The sequence below is a fragment of the Corylus avellana genome, chromosome ca2, assembly GCF_901000735.1.
Source record: "Corylus avellana chromosome ca2, CavTom2PMs-1.0".
NCBI classification, from domain to species: domain Eukaryota; kingdom Viridiplantae; phylum Streptophyta; class Magnoliopsida; order Fagales; family Betulaceae; genus Corylus; species Corylus avellana.
In genome coordinates this window covers 5,570,871-5,587,987 of record NC_081542.1, presented here as the reverse complement: position 1 = coordinate 5,587,987, position 17,117 = coordinate 5,570,871, and the positions used below count along the sequence as shown (strand labels likewise).

Sequence of the window (17,117 nt, the reverse complement as noted above, 5' to 3'; positions counted from 1 at the left end):
TATATATATATATATATAAAAGCCGAATTTTGACGTAAGGAATGTTTAGAATTGGGACACGTGTCCTCCTAACTCCATCTCCCACGTCTCTCTCTCTCTCTCTCCCTCTATCTCAACTTAAATGTCTTAAACTAATTATATGGTTTAAGACACTATGGTTTAAGACATTTAATTAATTGTGCTAACTCTCACTCTCTCCCATAATTTGTGTTTCAACCGTTTTCTCTCTCTCTCTCTCTCCCTCTCCTCTATCTCCACTTAATTGTCTACTAATTCTATGGTTTAAGACAATTAATTGTGCTAACTCTCACTTCCTCCCCCATAATTTGTTTCTAATCAAGTGACCAATTGTGCTAACTCTTCCCGAGCACGAACTGTCTCCCTTCGATCTCCACTTCCGGAATCTCCCGAGACTTATCCTCGACGATGACCACCAGCATCCCCTTTATCTGACCTCTTCTCCCGAGACTTATGTTTAACCGCGACACTTTGTTTTGAACCTTTTCTTTTCTCTCTCTAAACTAATTATATGGTTTAAATGTCTTAACTATTTATCTTTCCCATAATTTTGTCTCTCTCTCTCTCTCTCTCTCTCTCTCCCTCTATCTCCACTTAAATGTCTTAAATCTTTCTCCCATAATTTTATATATTATTTATTCAAATTGAATATTTTTCTTTTGTAAATTTCACATTGAATTAGGAAATGATAGTGAAAAAGTTTCCTATCATTATTTTTGGTACGGTGTATGATGCTTTTTTAGATTATGTCAATGTTCATTGTGTAGATTTTTTCGTCTTTGTTTTCCTGTATGTCTTAAAATTAGTTTCATTTACTTTATATATGTGAAGGATGGTTGTAAAAAAAAAAGTTGTTATGTTCTTCCATTTTTTTCCCTTAAATTTTATACTAATTTATATATTATTTATTCAAATTGATTAGTTTTCTTTTGTAAATTTCACGTTGAATTAAGGGAAATGATAGTGAAAAAAGTTTCCTATCATTATTTTTGGTACGATGTATAATTAGATTATATTAATATTTCTGCCAGTGTTATTTTATCTCTTTCATTTTTAAAAAGAAAAATTAAACTACCAACATTCTTTTGTTTACAAAATTAGTAAACATAACTGTAATCAAATATCAATATGCTCATATATTTTAGAACACTTCTTTATTTTTGTCAGTGTAATAGAAAAATTTCTCAAAAAAAATTGTTTATGAGGAGAAAGTTCAACTCCTGAAAGACAAAAGTTTACCATAATGGATTGTGTAGTGGAGGAGAAATGGTGTCATTGTTGGAATATAATGATTAATCAATCATTTTGTATAATTGATTAATCTATGCTTTTATTTTGAATTTTTTCCCTTTATATTTCGTTTTAAACTACATATATGGGAACAAATATTTAATATGTTTCAGTTTATAAGAATTAAAATTTATGAATTTTTAAATTTATTAGATATGTATTGAGTAAAACTATGGTTTAAAAGGATCTTATGAATATTTGTCATTTTTTGTAGCTAATTAGTTAATTAAGAGAAGAAAATAAAAATTATTGTTGATAATCTTTTAAATACTTTTTGAGTAAATTACAAAATAAAAAAAAAAACCCGGCGCATTGCGCGGGCTCTAAGCTAGTATGATATAAACCTTAAGAAATCTTATAATCCGATTTATAATAAATTTCTGTCCAAATAAGAATACATCATATTAAAGATAAGATAATTCAAGATTTTGTCTTGTTAAGTATCCAAACACGTGTAGTCTCTAGGGAGAAGATTATATAAATTATTCACGGCCAATATAAGAATTAAAGAAAATATGACCTTCATAAAACTAGCATGGGAGGATTATTATGAGTTGGTGGCAGCTATGGCCACACACAATTTTGTATTCAATTCCTCTACTTTCAAAGAAAACAAAAAATGGGTATTTTCAGTTAGACTCCTCAACTTTTAATTGCTTTTAATATGAACCCTTCTATTAGATTTTAAACATTGAGCCATTCCGTTAGATTTTAAACATTTAAAATTTGACGGAGGGGTCCAAATTGATTACAATTAAAAGTTTAAGAGATTAAATTAAAAAATTTTAAAGTTTAGGGAGAGTTTATCAAATCGAGTGGAAGTTCAAAAATTTTTAGTGAAGTTACCCATTTTATTTTTATTTTTATTTTATTGCTATCAGGATATGTACCGTTAATTTAAATGAACGGCTAGAAAAAATGCATTACACCGGTGCAACCTGTTCTGCACCGGATCCAAATCCTAAGCTGTGTCCTGGTGATAATCAATCAAAATCAAACAATAACCAACAAATTTGATAAAACCAGTGGTATGTTCTATGGCTTAGTCCCTGTAGTAGCTCAAGCAACTTCATGGCTTCTTCATATTCAAGTTGTTGCTTCTTCTCCTGTTGCTCCTCTGCATCAGTACCCAATCCATCCTCATCCACACGCTTTTCCTTATCTTTTTCTCACTCTATCCTTAATGGGTACAACGGAATTTCACTGAGCAGAGCTGGGTCTAGCTCAAGGATATGTGCCAAGTTTGAGAATTTCCAAGGTGAGGCTGCCCAAGACAGTCCTGAAGCCATCTCGCCATCTACTTTATCAGCAGAGCCAAAAACAATTCAAGAAGAAGTAGAAGAAGAGGAAGAAGCTGACAGGTTTGGTTTCTTACCAACACTTACACTTAGCTTAGCTCATCTGGGTTCACTTGTTAATTATCTGGGATTGCCTTTTTGGGTGTCAAGTTGCTTTTTTTCCTCCGAGCTGAGTGACTATATTGAAATGGAAGGGAATTTGGTGATACCCATTGGTTGAATCTTTTCATTGTGCTTTTTAGGCATTTTAAATCAGTTTATTGTGTTAATCTTATCATATGTGTCTTTAACATATACACTATATCTGGGAGTTTATAAAGGAAAAGAAATCATGGATTTCCCTCCTCCCAACTAGCTCATATAGTCAGACTGTAGTCAATGTCATATTTTGGTACACTGCTCTATCTTGTTTGATCAAATGGGAAGGAAAACATATTGGAAATAATTTCATTTCATGGGGTAGTAATTAGCCTTTGGACAGGCTAAAGACCTTAGCCTGAAATATGCCAACGGATGCAAACTTCTAGTTAATTTCATGAACTTCTTCTTTCTTTTTTCTTTTTTTTTTTTTTTTTTTTTTTTTTTCCTTTGTTGGGTTGAGACTAGAGTAGATGAATTTGTATTTAGATTATTTCTTGTTTTTTGGCCTTGAATCTGATAAGTGAAAGGAAATCCGCTAATGATTTATTTTATGTTTCAGCTGCTTGCCTTCTGACTTGGAGGGGGCAGTCCGGCAATCAAGTCTAGCAACTGCCTCATTTGTGTCTTCGGGAGGAACGAGAGCCATAGTACGTGCCAAAGAAAAATGTAATCTTGTTGATATAAAATGGAAGCTCCTCTTTGTTTTGTTTTTTTCCATGGCCATTACTAAGAAGCTTAAATGAGTCTATTAAAGAAATGAAAAGAAAGATTTTGAATTAATAAATCAATCCTCTTGAAACAAGATGTTAGTATTTCTGTTCTATTGAAGACTCGGTATCAGAAGAAAGGGGTGTTTTGGCCAAAAAAGAAAAAGAAAAAGTAGTAACAGTTGAAAACGTACTACTGTTCTCTAAAGATAAATGTACATAAATATCAAAAAGGGATATCCTAGCTAAAATGAGGTAGATTAATTTGAATTTTTAAGCAAATTATGTTCCAAGTTCTACTACTGGCTTGTCAAAATTTCAGAGTTAAAACATTTTTTTTTTTTTTTTTCCATATAATACTTGCAAAAATCAAGCTTAAACCTGTCTGGGGGCAGGTTTAAAATTTGTACTTTGAAATATAAATTATCCTTGAAATTTTGAGCTATTTGTTAAAAAGAAAAAGAAAAGTATAGTCACAGTGCAGATGTTCAATTCTCATGTCCAGTTAGGTAAATCCACTTCAGTTATTTGTCTGCTCTTTCTCTTGTTTTTATAGCCTGGTTATCTTTTTACAGGTTGAGCTCCTAATTCCCCAGTTGCTGTTTCTAGATGATGAAGGTGCACAAGCTGAGCTCTGGGAACTGTCAAGGATTTTCTTGGATACATTAATTGAAGAAACTGGATCTCAGGTAATTTGGAAGAATTGCTTGAAGTTAAGAAACTTAGTGTTTGGGATTGACTTACTGGAACTATACAGTATAGGAGAATGAATTAATATGAGAAGGATGTTAACAATAAATTTTACCTAACCTTTGCTTTGGAGTTGGAAATTTTAGTAGGCCAAGAAAAGTAACAAGCAGTCTTAGTTTCACTCGTTATGGGGACATATGACTGGTGATGCTTGTATCGTTTAGGGTACCACTTGTTGTGCAAGCAATCTGTCTTAATGAATTGATTACAATTTGGAACACTGTATTTAATATTGGTTAATGATGTATTCCTTATTCCTCTTTTATAATCAGTAAGTTCAATTTTATTATTCAATATACGTGATCCCCGTTACTAAGTTCTGTAAATTTAATTTTTAGAAAATCAAAGCCATATTTCCTGATGCTGGTGCTGCTGCACTTCTAAAGTACCGGTGGAAAGATGCCGCTTTTGGATTTTCCAGGTAATGTCTGCCATACCGATGGAAGTCCTCTAAAAATGTGTTTTGGCAGCTTGGTTAATCATCCTTTTTCAAACAAATCTTGCCACTTCATATTTTTCTACCAGTTGATTTCCTGCCACAGGGTCATTGTACTGATGAAGCTCCACTGCATTACTTAAATATTAATTAATTGAACTTCATGACTCAGATATGTGATATTCTGTCTCATTTATTCAGCTTAAGTGATCGGAAGCCTGTAGAGAGTGAAGACGAGATTGTGGTTATGGTTGTTCCTGATTATCAGATGTTGCAATATGTAGAGAGAATTGCATCTAATCTCTCAGATGATCCGGTGCCTAACTAATCTTCTTAGTCCTTTATTAGAAGCATTGGTCTACATACACCCAGTTCGGTTATTAGCATGATGCTCATGATCAGAAATATAGATTCTATTATGATGATGAATCAAATTTACTTCTGAATTTATATTAAAAAGGAAAAAAAATTATTTTTCTGTTTATATATGCTGGATACATAATCGCATTTGATCCTTTTGCAAATCACTTACAATCCAAGAGTAAATGTTAAAGTTTTTTTTTCCCAGATTTCTTGCTCCTTTTGGCTTGGATAACTACAAAATCTTGTCCATTTTTTTTTTTTTTATTTACATTATTGTAGTGTTAGATCCTTGTAAGGTTGCATGTTGAGAAGTTTCTTTCTTCGGTGAATTCTTACATGAAACTGATCTATATTTTTGTTAAATCACCACTTGTCCTAAAAGCTTAAGCGAATTGGAAAATGTTGATTTAATAATTTAATTAATATTCTAACACTCTCCCTCACGTCTGGCTCAAACTCTCCCTTAATAAGTGAGACCAAACACGTGGAATATTAAATTGAAATTGGATGTGAATGACAAAGACAAGGTTTGAACCTTTGCTCTGATACCAGGTTAAATTATCAATTATCCCAAAAGCTTAAACTTATAAGAAATAGTGAATTTAATCATTTAATTAATATTCTAATATTCCCCCTCTTAAATCACTATTTGTCCTAAAAGCTTAAGCTAATTGGAAATGGTTGATTTGATCAATCAATTAATATTCGAACACTCTCTCTCATGTGTGGGCTCAAACTTCTCCTTAATAAATGAGGCCTAACACATGTAATATTTAATTGAAATGGGAGGTGAATAACGGAAAAAATTTGAACTAAGGACTTTTGCTTCGATACCATGTTAAATTATCATTTATCCCTAAAGCTTAAGCTTGCAGGAAATTGTGAATTTAATCATTTAATTAATATACTAACACTTTTCCTCACATGTGAGCTCAACCCTCCTTCTGCCCTTAGTAAGTGAGGTCCAATACGTGGAATATTTAATTGAAATTGTTATAAACTGTAGAGTTAAGGTTCGAACTCATGAGCTCGGCTCTGATACCATATTAAATTACCACTTAATGTATTCTAAGGCTATATTGTGCTCTTATTCACTTTATGATTTTTACAATACAAAAGACCCCTATTTATAAGAGAATTGTGATAGGTGGAGAGAATACAATGAAGGTAATCAATTCCTACAGTCAAACAACTATGGTAATTGGTTCAATAAGGAAAACAAATTAATCCTAATATGGAAAACTCCCATACTCTAACAATCTTCTTTTTTTTTGATAAGTAAGTAATCAAAAAACAATCTTCTTAATACAACATTGTAGGGTGGTTAACACCTGAATTAACATTTGTGGACACATACGCCTACAATAAAACACATCTTCATGTCATCGCTTATGACCACTGTTAAACCAAAAGTACCTATGTTTATGTGTATAGTAAAATTGATTGTTTATGGTCAAGCTATAGAAACTACAATTTGCTGCATATTTTGTTTGACTCTTCTATATCATCGTTGTACCATCTTTTCAAGCTTTTATTTTTTATGAACTATGGCTTACTGTGTATTCTAGTCTAATATTAATTCTTTATCTTTTTATTCTTTTACTCTAGGAGTATTTGATTTGTATACATGAGCTAAGTTGCTCATATTTAATTTTATGGTGATGGAAATTGCTTAAACCTGTACTTTCTGGAAGATTTTCTAAAACCATCATTATGTAAATGTCATAATTTTCCTTTTTTCTACCTCAAGCTTGGAAGAACACTTTTCCTTACAGTATCTCATATGTTGGCAGCCAAGGCCTCTCATCATGTGGAACCCACGTCTCATCAGTGAGGATGTTGGAGTTGGGGTTAATGTTCGGAAGTTAAGGCGGTATTTTCTACGGTATACTATGCATTCTCTACATTTCAAACAAGCTTGTTCCTTAATTTTTAAGCTCATTCAATTGGTTACCAGCTCAGTACATGAATAAAGCCTTTTCTTTAGTTAATTAGAAAATATATTTTACATTGTCCAGCTAAACTCAGGTTTCTCTCTCCTGTTCTGCTTGCCATTTAATGTTGCAGTTCTTGGCCATGCTTCGCATGGACAATTAATTTCAAGTTTCCCTCTTCTCATCCTCAATCAATGCCAACTCTATGTTAAAGACCATGCCATACCAGAAATAATCATTCTTGGTATAATTGCCTTAGCCATAGCCATAGGCAGTAATCAACAGAGTGATAACCCCGTGAACAGAAATTGCAGATTCAGTCATAATATCATGGCCGGCAGCAAAATTTCCCTTCACGATTGTATTGTCTTGGCTCACCATTTTCCCTTTTCAGTATTCTCCCTTCAGTTAAGCGTATTTAGCTGACATGTTGAATTGTTTAGAGGATCCGTAGCATTGCATAAACTCTTCAGATTAAATGTTCGTATAGATATTCTACATGTTCATGATCATAACAAATTATCAACTCTATGTCATTATTTGTGCAGCACCTTTACAACAGTCTACTCAATGAGACCTCTGCCATCTGGTGCTGTGTTTAGGTGTTATCCAGGGTAAGGATCATTTTCTATCTTACTGAGTTCCTAACATCTGATAGGCACCTTTAGTCTATGGTTAGTACTAGTACTAGACTGCACCGGGCTGAGGTAGGTTTTCACTGCCACTCCGGCCAGAAATGTTGCACATGAATTGCATTTTAGATTTTACATTTTTTCTAGATGTATATTAATAGCTATATGCTTCATGATCCATGTATTGGTATGTAATATTTTCATGGGGTAATATGCATGATAGATGAAGGCCACAAAATAATCCAAAGTCAAATGTTTAACCAAATTCAAACATGAAGTTTTAAATAGAGCCTACCATTAACTTGGGCTTGGTCAAACGATTAGGCTGGCCCTTACAAGACTTTCATTTTTGGTCCTACTTCCCATGTCGTTGAGTATGTCGACTAACTCCACTTTTGAATCTGTTTTATGATCATTCACAAGATCATGGAAGGTGTTCTCTGATGATAAGGATAGGCCAAACAGATACCAGCTTGCCAAAGAACTCATAAGCCGTCCTGATGCCGAGGAACTTGAGGTAGGTTGTCAAAATTTTTAGAGTTTTCCTTTAAATTGGGTTAGAAAAATCTTCTTCAACCCAGTCTATAGAACTGTCATGTGTCCTTTTTTTTAATTGCATTAAAAGAGTTGGAGGAAATTTTATTAAAAAGGCATGTGTTTTTCATATGCTATTAAAAAAGCATGTGAAATGAGTACATTATAATTTTATAGATTAGATTGGAGGAATTTTCTTCAATCCTGTTCGGAGAAAAACTATCTAATTTAGAATGTTTCATTAAAACATGTGCAATATCAATATGTATTATACAAAGAAATCTACGTTTACACTAATTAACAAAATGTGAGCGAGATCATTAAAACGTGCAAAATGTGAGAGGAACTTGAGGAATAGAGCCCAAGCCTTACTACGGTGATGGATTCATAAACATTTTATGGGAGAAACTATGCTTACATCCCTCAAAATGTTTCCCAATTTTTCAATTTTTGCAGTGTACCTTGTTAATCTACCATGCTGGTTGCAATGTTCCCCTTTCAAAAAATCCTAATGGAAGGAGTATAATGGACACTTCATGACCTAAAAAAAAAACCCTCCTCCATAAGATAAAAAAAAAAAAAAAAAAAAAAAAAAATCAGGCCGTGGGTCACGTGATGCGCTTGTCGTCTAAGTTAACAAGAATCTCGATGAATGGGAGACGTTGCAAATTGAGTGGTAAATTAGTAGGGTGCATTGCAAAAATTGGAAAATTAGGGGGATGTTGCAAATTGGGTGCTACATTAAGGGGTATAAATGTAGTTTCCTGTTTTCTGTCTATTGTTTGTTTATTTATTTATTTATTGAATTGTTAACTCCCGCATGAGTGGACTGTTAACGGCCATACACGAACAGAAACAAAGAGTAAGTTCTAAGAATTGCTATGTAAGTAAAAGTTGTGTGCTGATTTTTGCAGATAATATTTGGAAACGTAGAGGAGAATTCAGAGCAAGGTCCATCTTTGTTTACTAAAGCCGCGGGCATCTTCTCTTCTATGAATCGGTTCATGAAGATCATTTCGAAATAATCCTTTTTTTTTTTCTTTCTATTTCCTGTGCATTTGTTCAAGATCAATGTATGTCAACCCTACATTTCTCTGTAAAATTTGTAGCTTGAATTCTACATTGTAATACATAATACATACATTTATATGACAATCTCAAGCTTTTGTTCTTTTCAATTACGGCAAGATGTACCAAACCAAAGCATAACTGGTGTTCTTGCCCCTCTCTCTTCTCTCTCCCCATTTTTTTTTTTTTTTTTTTTCCATCTCTAGGCCTAAGGCCCTATATTTGAATTAAGCATACAAATATCTCCATCCAAATGTCAAAACCAATCAACATGTTTGGTTGAAGTTTTGGGTTGCTTCTTTGGCCGTTGGAATCGATTGTTCTCAAACTTGGCTTTAACTATAAGAGAATAAAGCAATTCTGCCTCGGCTGATGTATCATAAGGCATGCTCAAGATACTGCAATACCATAATAAACAAGAAATACAAACGACAGTGAAAAGGTTATTCACAGGACAAATCAGTGTATTCTAAAATGTAAGATATGTAGCAACAGATTGCAGTTTATACACTAATCAAGCTGAATCAAGAACACAAAGCTCGCTACAGGGAGGTAGTATGCAATTCATTTGGATCAATTTCAGCCTCTACAGCTATCAAGACTTATTTCCAGGAAGTTATAAGATATGACTACCAACCTGTCTAGTAGCTCCTCTAGAATAATTCTCTGCGAAGGTGTAACATAATAGATACAGCTTCTTGGGCACTGACCCACAGCAAGATGAACTTGGTAATCTTCACCATGTCCTAATAAAATGCACAGACGCTTTAAACTTGAAATTCAAAAATATAAAACACACACACACTCTTCACCAATCTGTTCTTTTTAGGTACAAGCTCTCTCTCTCACACACATACTGACACACACACACACAAAGCATGGGAAAATACGCAAGAGTTACTAGTGAGTTAACCAACCTTGGGAAGATACCCTAGCAGTTCCAGTAGAGGCATATGTGAAGGCATGGGGAGCTCTTGTTACACATGAATATGGACAGCCTGCAGATGATTTAGAAATTATAGGTGAGGGGAGAGGAAAAACGAAGATATTACACATTGATTGGAAAATAATTTATATGAACCCTTTCAAATGGACAGAAACTGTTGACGTGATTTTCAAAAATATAGCTATGCGGAAGCTCATCCTCAAAAGTCAGTAGGCCCTTGAATCCTTGATGCAGTAGTTGTCTAATTGTCGAAGATTCTAGTATGATCAGACGATTGAACAAAAGTTTCTACAGTTTTCCAAGAAAATGTTATAGCACTAAAGGAAGAAACATACAAAAAGGTCAATATTTCTAATATTTATTGGATATCCTCAGTAGGTGCATATGTATTTCAGATAGTTCAGCTATAATTAGAACACCCCAAGAGCACTTCAAGTACATGATGATAAAAAAGGATTTCTCTTTTGATGGTATCTATGTGCAAGAAATATGGTAAGATAGACCTAGAAAGTGTAATGTACAATAAAACGAATACAGCGGTACCTTTGCCAACACAGAGAACCTCATTAACAAAGAGATCGAATGCTTCACATTCTGGTTTTTCGAAGGGATCTAAACATTCACTACAAATGCAACTTCAATAATGAGAATGATATATGAATTGTAAAATGATTAACAACAGATAAATAATGAAGAAGTATAAATTAATTCATTCATTAAGGTCTCAGGGGAAAAGATTATGATTCATACAAAGTAAATCGACTCAAACACTATGAAATTGTTAGTGAAGCTGCAACAGTCAATGTACCAGATTCAGACAATGCATTTGACAAGGATATAGATGAAGAACAAAATGATAAAGCTGAACAAAGGGATAACTCTGCTGATCATGATTCTGCTCAACAATACCAAGATAAGAAGATGATAGCAGCACTCTGTTATAGCAATGATCCTCATCAACACATTTTCACGTCGTATTTCAAATTTCTGTTCCTATAGCTGAACTTATTCTTCATCTTTCTGTTGCTGTATCTACATTAGTTGTAATCAAACCCAAAGTGTAAACTACTATGTAAGTCAATGATAATATACTGTTTCGGTTAACTTGACCAAAATATTTTCTCCACCAAATCTTTCAAAAATATTTGGTATTCATCTTATAAATATGCTGCTGTAGCAAAATAGAATTAAAATGCACCAGTTAATACTTAAAACCAAATACCTCTTACCAGATACATTATCAAGAGTAGAGAACAGTAAGTAAATAACTGTTACTTTCAGAAGTTAGCAGTTTCATTAGAATGCTCGAGTACATGAACCAACAAGTAACTATTCCAAATCAGCAATTGGAGTTGATATTACTAATCCATAGCAAGAACAAAAATAAACTTAAAAAAAAAAAAAAAAATCACACCCCTGCTACAAAATTCAAGAAACGTAGGGACATGTTTACCTCTCAATGATCTCTGATCGGCTCTGGTTAGACAACATCTGCACATGTTGTCATCCCACAACAGTCACTAGATATAATCATTAGCCAGTTCCTCTTCTACTAAATAATATGAACTAAAGAAAAATTACTTAAAATGACAAATTGTAAACAAAGATACTAGACATGTTATAAAATTAGCCAGGACAAACCACAAGAGACATAAAATTCAAAACTTTATCATCATGAAACTTGAGATCAGTGACAGAATCAACTAACTTCTGACTAATTCCATGTATTGAATGAAAGAGTGTATCTTCCTCACACTCACAATTCAACATTTCACATCAAACCATATTTGCCTTTTCTTTATTTTACGCACACGAAAATATTTGAAAATAAAAAAATAACAAACATGATAGAATAGCCTTTTGTATATAGTAGTACCTCATATGCCTGAATTACACGCCGAATCATTGTATCAGAATCTGCCCCATCTCTATTCACGTCAGGGTGGAATTGCTTGACCTATGTAACAAAAGTGAAATTATATATATATATAAACAACAGGTCTACAAATGTTAATACCAAAGTTATTTATTTATATCATTAAAACCCAATTCTCTATCTTCTAAGTACTCCCCGATAAACATCAAGGGTTTTTTTTCCTAAGAAATTTATCAATTTTTTTAAAAAAATACGCCACCAAGCTGAACCCAACTGGCTTAGCGATGCTCTTCCTTTCCCAAATCTCAAAACAACAAAAAAACCATAACTCAAACTCCATTTTCCTTCTTTTTCTTTTCCTCAATTTTCTTGGTAATCAAACAGATATTAAAAAAAACATTACTAATTCCAACAAGATAAAAGAATGTACTTTGTCTCGGAAAGCGGCCTTGAGCTCGGCGGCTGAGCAGTCCGGTTCGACGCCGAGGACAGCGTAAGCCGAAATACAGGACAGAGTAGCGTACTCCTCCCCGGTTCTCTCTCTGCAATTCGCTGTATATTTAGAAGTTGAAAGAGAAGGGCAAAGTAATTTTGGGTTTTTAAAATTGGAGGGAAAACTGTGACCGTTATGGTATGCAGCGGTCTTTAGGAATGGAAGAATTGGAGGGGTCGAATTGCAGAGAGACACACATTCCATTCTCTCCTCTCTGGAACGGAGCAAGTTCATTCCAGTGCCACATGGCTCATACTATAAGCAGTGGATTTTTAGGAGATATTCTTCTTTTCATTCTCAATACCATCTCCCCACCATCTCTTCCAAGTGCATCTTGATTTTTCCAAAATAAAAAAATAAAAAAAAATTTAAGAGGAGAGATGGTCTGGAGATGGTCTGGAGAATGCATAGAAGCATTCCTCGATTTTTAGCATATCTGAAACAGCAAAACGGTGCGCTTTGTAAAGACATTTTTAATTTTTTTTTTTTTAATTTTTTTTTTTTTCACTTGCCTATCCTCTCTTAAGATTGACTGATCATGTCAAGTTGAATGCTGTCTTTGCTGGCATTCACTCTGATTAGCAACCTGAAGAATTCAAAATTTTCATTTGTCATTAACAGTCTTTTAGACCTTGATAACCAGTAGTTTGGGTCAGGATTTTGTTTTTTGGGAGGTTTGAATTGGTAAAATAATATTACTAAAAATAAACTTCAAATATTATATGAAAAAAATATATATTTTTCTAATAACTATATTACCCTATTATCAATATGTTCTAATCATAGCATTACTACAAAAGAATTAATAGAATATGTCTTAATAAAAGAAAACGATGATAACAAAATAAAATGATAGGAATACCTTTTGATGACGTGTATTTTTATTTTATTTTGTTGTATTTAACAATATATATAGTGTGATGCCATTTAAAATGTTTAAATGATGTGGCAACATATTCACTTTATGGCAATATATATACTATTAAATCTATAAAATCTAATCTTAATCATGAAATGTCTCATCTTTATTTTTAGTCTTATTCCATATTTAATAGAAAGAGATGCTATGAGTCAATAAGAAATTCAAAAAGTCATCATTAGATTTGTGAGGTTTACCATTGACTTATGTAGAGTTCACATAAGTCCATAAATCTAATGATCAATTTGTAAGATGAGATGAACCAAATATAAAAAAAAAATATTGACCCCTAGCATTTCTTATCTATGCCTCCTGCTTTAACGAGGTGTCCACAACATCCATAATATGGTTTGGGTTTGGAAATGCAGAAGAAGCCACCCATTTCCTTGAATTTAGCCCATCTGAAAACAATTCACTGGTGGGCTTCTTTCGTGTCATCATCATCTCTTGCAGCATGACACCAAACCATATACATCTCCTTTAGCAGAAACTTCAATCCCCTGTCTAGCTTCTGTTTTGAAGCAGTTGAAGTTGCAGCTGGCTTTTGGACTTTATTTTGCCCCGAAGGTTGTTCAAGCCCCTTTATTGAAAGATCGTTTTGGCAATTGGCACATATAAGGGTTTCTTCGGATAAGACAATAGCCAGATTCACTCCCACTTCAACACTCTCATTTAATTATACACGAGAGATTATCAGACTGAATACAGAACATTAGAAAGTGTATATTTGTGTGTTTGGTAAATCAAACCAATGGCTGTTCCTTCCCATCTTGATCCAAGTAATAGAGAATGAACCTCTTATCCGGAACATATCCTTCATCTGTCAAGTGTCTAAACAATTCTGCCAAAACACCATATATATTCTCAGCTTGTGGATGCATTCTGTCCCCGACAACAAAGCTGTGGACTTTCTTTTCAATCTCGATCCAACTCAGGCCTGTTTCTTTTGGCACACCCATCTCCTTCATTCTCTTAATTGTCCTGGCTCTGTCTTTCCATCTCCTTTCAGAGGAATATATATTCGCCAATAGAACGTATGGTGCTGGGCTTTCAGGTGCTGCCAAAAACAATTGATCTGCAGCATATTTGCCCATCTCTGAATCACCATGAATGCTACAAGCCCCAAGCAATGCCTGCCAAACATCTATACCAGGATTCTCAGGTAATCCCTCAATAAATTTTTTAGCTTCATTAAGAAGTCCTGCCCGACCCAACATGTCAACAACACAAGAATAGTGCTCTGATCTTGGACTCAACCCATGATCTTTAGCCATGGATTCCAACAATTCCATGCCCCTTTCAACTAAGCCAACATGGCTGCAAGCATGGAGCAAAGACAGAAATGTAACATCCGTTGGCTGTATGCCTTCCAATCTCATCTCTTCATACATTTGTAGTGCCTTGGAGCCATCCCCATGACGGGCAAAAGCTGCGATTAAGGAGTTCCATGAGACTGAGTTCCTTAGAGGCATCTGACTGAAGACTTTGACTGAATCCTTCAAATCCCCGCACTTGGAGTACATGTTTATAAGCCCATTGCTGACAAAAGTATTATTACTGAAGCTTTTTTTGATAACGAAGGAGTGAATTTGTGTACCAAGGGCAATAGAAGTACCAACTCCAAATGCCCCAAGAACAGCTGAAACCATCTCTGGGTCAACCTCAATCCCTGCCTGAACAATTTTATCAAAAATTTGTATAGCTTCTTCCTCAAATCCATTTTGTGCAAAACCCACAAGGATAACAGTCAAGGTAACCTCATCAAGCTGTGCTGCAGACTCAAAGATTTTCCATGCATCTTCCACACTTCCACACTTAGAATACATGTCCATTAGTGCACTCTCAATGCAAAAATCTGATTGAATTCCCAATTTCAAAAGGATCCCATGAATTTGATGCCCTTCCTTTAATGCCTGCAAACCTGAACATGCCATGAGCAAGCTCAAATATGTCAAAGAATTCGGATCCACCGATCCACACCGCATCTCAACAAAATGTTTCAAACTCTCCTCATAGAACTCATTTTGTGCGAGGCCTGAGATCACAGCCGTCCAAGTAATAACGTTCCTTTCAAGCATTTCATTAAAAACCTGCCTTCCTGAGCTAAAACACCCACATTTAAAATATGATGTTATCATAGCATTCCCCACGTTAATTTCCTGCAGATACCCACTTAAAATTACCAAACCATGGATCATTTTACTCACATAACAAAACTCAGGTCCATCACAAGCTGATAAAATAGTAGTCAAAGTAGCTTTATCAAACTGATAAAAACCCGATTCACGCATTCTTTTAAATAACCCGAGACCCGTATCAAACTCCCCATTCCTCAAAATCCCAGATATAATCGTATTCCACGAAATGGTATCTTTTACAGACATATGATCAAACAGCTTAACTGCATTTGACAGTTCACCACATTTGGAGTACATAGAAAGGAGAGAATTCCAAATAAAAAGAGCATTTTTTATATTAACCCGGTTCTCGGAATCAAAAAATTCAAAGTTTTTGATGATAGAGGCATGAATGGAAGAACCCAAATGAAGGAGACATTCTTTTCCACAAACAGATAAGAGGAGGCTTATGTCTGCATGGTTGAGGACAAATATTGAGGTTTTTGAAAATGGGTTTCGGTGGGTTTCGGTTTTGAAGAGAGAGAGGAAACTGGTAGCCCAAGAGGGAGGGTGGGAGCTGAGTTTGTGGAAGATCCATTTGGATTTCATCCATGAAAATGAGACACCGACACGGTGACACCAGCTGTTCTTGTGTGTAGGAGCAACGGTCTTGAACGTTTACTTCAGTTTCAATACGTTAGCCCACAGGTGCGTTTGTATGCGCGTACGTACGTGCGCGTGTGAGATAGAGAGCACTTTTTGTTGGGATTGAGATCTTTTAGGGGTTTTCAATGGATCCAATAATACACAAATTTGGAAAATTTAAATAGGAAACTTAGGGCTCACTGATCCAAGTAAGGGACAAATTTGGATAATTTAAATAGGAAACTTAGGGCTCACTGATCCAAGTAAGGGTCCGTTTGCGATTGTGGTTTCAATAAGTGCAATTTTAAAAATTGTGATTTTAAAAATTGCATTTTTGAAATTACTACTTTTTAAAATTGTAAAAGCGTTGGTAAAACATGTTAAAAAGTAATTTTTTATCAAATATTTTTTATGCGAAATCGTGATTTTAGTTTAAATTCGGATATTTTCAAATAAGCACCCCCTAACCTGCTTATTGAAATCTCAGATTTTTATCTTATTTTAAATTAAGTGTTTTTTAAATCGCAATGTCAAACGTCTTACGTTTTGCGATATCTTTTAAAAACGCAGATTATTCTTGCAAAATCACAATCCCAAATGCACCCTAAATGAGTTTCACAACAGTAACCATTCCGTTCCCAGTGTCTCATTAATTTTTTAAAAGAAAAATGCTAGAAATTATACTTTTATTTTACTTTATTGATGTGATACCGTCAATAAGCCATTGTTAAAATAAAAATAAGAAATCAAAAAATTAATTGGTTGTGTTATATTCAACTAAGTGGGATAAATGTTTGGTGCATACCATTAATCTTTTTAAAAAATTAAACAATCTAATAACAACAACAAGAAATGACACATTTTTATCGTTGATATGGCGATCACAATCGCCCTTCATTTATTTATTTTTAACAAATACTAATCCAGGGGTTGTTAGGAGCTAAAAATTT

At 34.1% G+C, this 17,117-nt stretch overlaps 2 protein-coding genes across 2 annotated transcripts; one reads left to right on the top strand and one right to left on the bottom strand.

Moving 5' to 3' along the window:
• The first annotated feature begins 2,256 nt into the window (after positions 1-2,256).
• Positions 2,257-9,281, top strand: LOC132172494 (uncharacterized). Its single transcript, XM_059584005.1, has 9 exons — positions 2,257-2,669; positions 3,307-3,394; positions 4,030-4,143; positions 4,543-4,625; positions 4,842-4,956; positions 6,797-6,888; positions 7,486-7,551; positions 7,993-8,086; positions 9,018-9,281. Exons 1-9 carry the CDS (start codon positions 2,380-2,382, stop codon positions 9,126-9,128), a joined length of 1,053 nt encoding a protein of 350 aa, XP_059439988.1. The 5' UTR covers positions 2,257-2,379; the 3' UTR covers positions 9,129-9,281.
• LOC132172496 (pentatricopeptide repeat-containing protein At3g05340-like) lies at positions 9,178-16,189 on the bottom strand. The gene is made up of 8 exons (XM_059584007.1): positions 14,155-16,189; positions 12,424-12,636; positions 11,994-12,074; positions 11,571-11,608; positions 10,661-10,740; positions 10,089-10,169; positions 9,809-9,917; positions 9,178-9,569 (listed from the first exon to the last, which is right to left on the bottom strand). The coding sequence occupies exons 1-8, from the start codon at positions 16,129-16,131 to the stop codon at positions 9,428-9,430; spliced, it is 2,721 nt and encodes a 906-aa protein (XP_059439990.1). The 5' UTR covers positions 16,132-16,189; the 3' UTR covers positions 9,178-9,427.
• Between the last annotated feature and the right edge of the window lie 928 nt (positions 16,190-17,117).

What these genes read in the sequence shown, in the direction of transcription:
- LOC132172496 (XM_059584007.1), bottom strand. Translation starts at nt 16,131, where the DNA reads ATGAAATCCAAATGGATCTTCCACAAACTCAGCTCCCACCCTCCCTCT. An exon ending in AGGCCGCTTTCCGAGACAAA is followed by an intron (nt 12,075 to 12,423) that starts GTACATTCTTTT and finishes TTTGTTACATAG; the next exon opens with GTCAAGCAATTCCACCCTGA. An exon ending in CGATCAGAGATCATTGAGAG is followed by an intron (nt 10,741 to 11,570) that starts GTAAACATGTCC and finishes TTGCATTTGTAG; the next exon opens with TGAATGTTTAGATCCCTTCG.
- LOC132172494 (XM_059584005.1), top strand. Translation starts at nt 2,380, where the DNA reads ATGGCTTCTTCATATTCAAGTTGTTGCTTCTTCTCCTGTTGCTCCTCT. An exon ending in CGGGAGGAACGAGAGCCATA is followed by an intron (nt 3,395 to 4,029) that starts GTACGTGCCAAA and finishes ATCTTTTTACAG; the next exon opens with GTTGAGCTCCTAATTCCCCA. An exon ending in TTAAGGCGGTATTTTCTACG is followed by an intron (nt 6,889 to 7,485) that starts GTATACTATGCA and finishes TTATTTGTGCAG; the next exon opens with CACCTTTACAACAGTCTACT.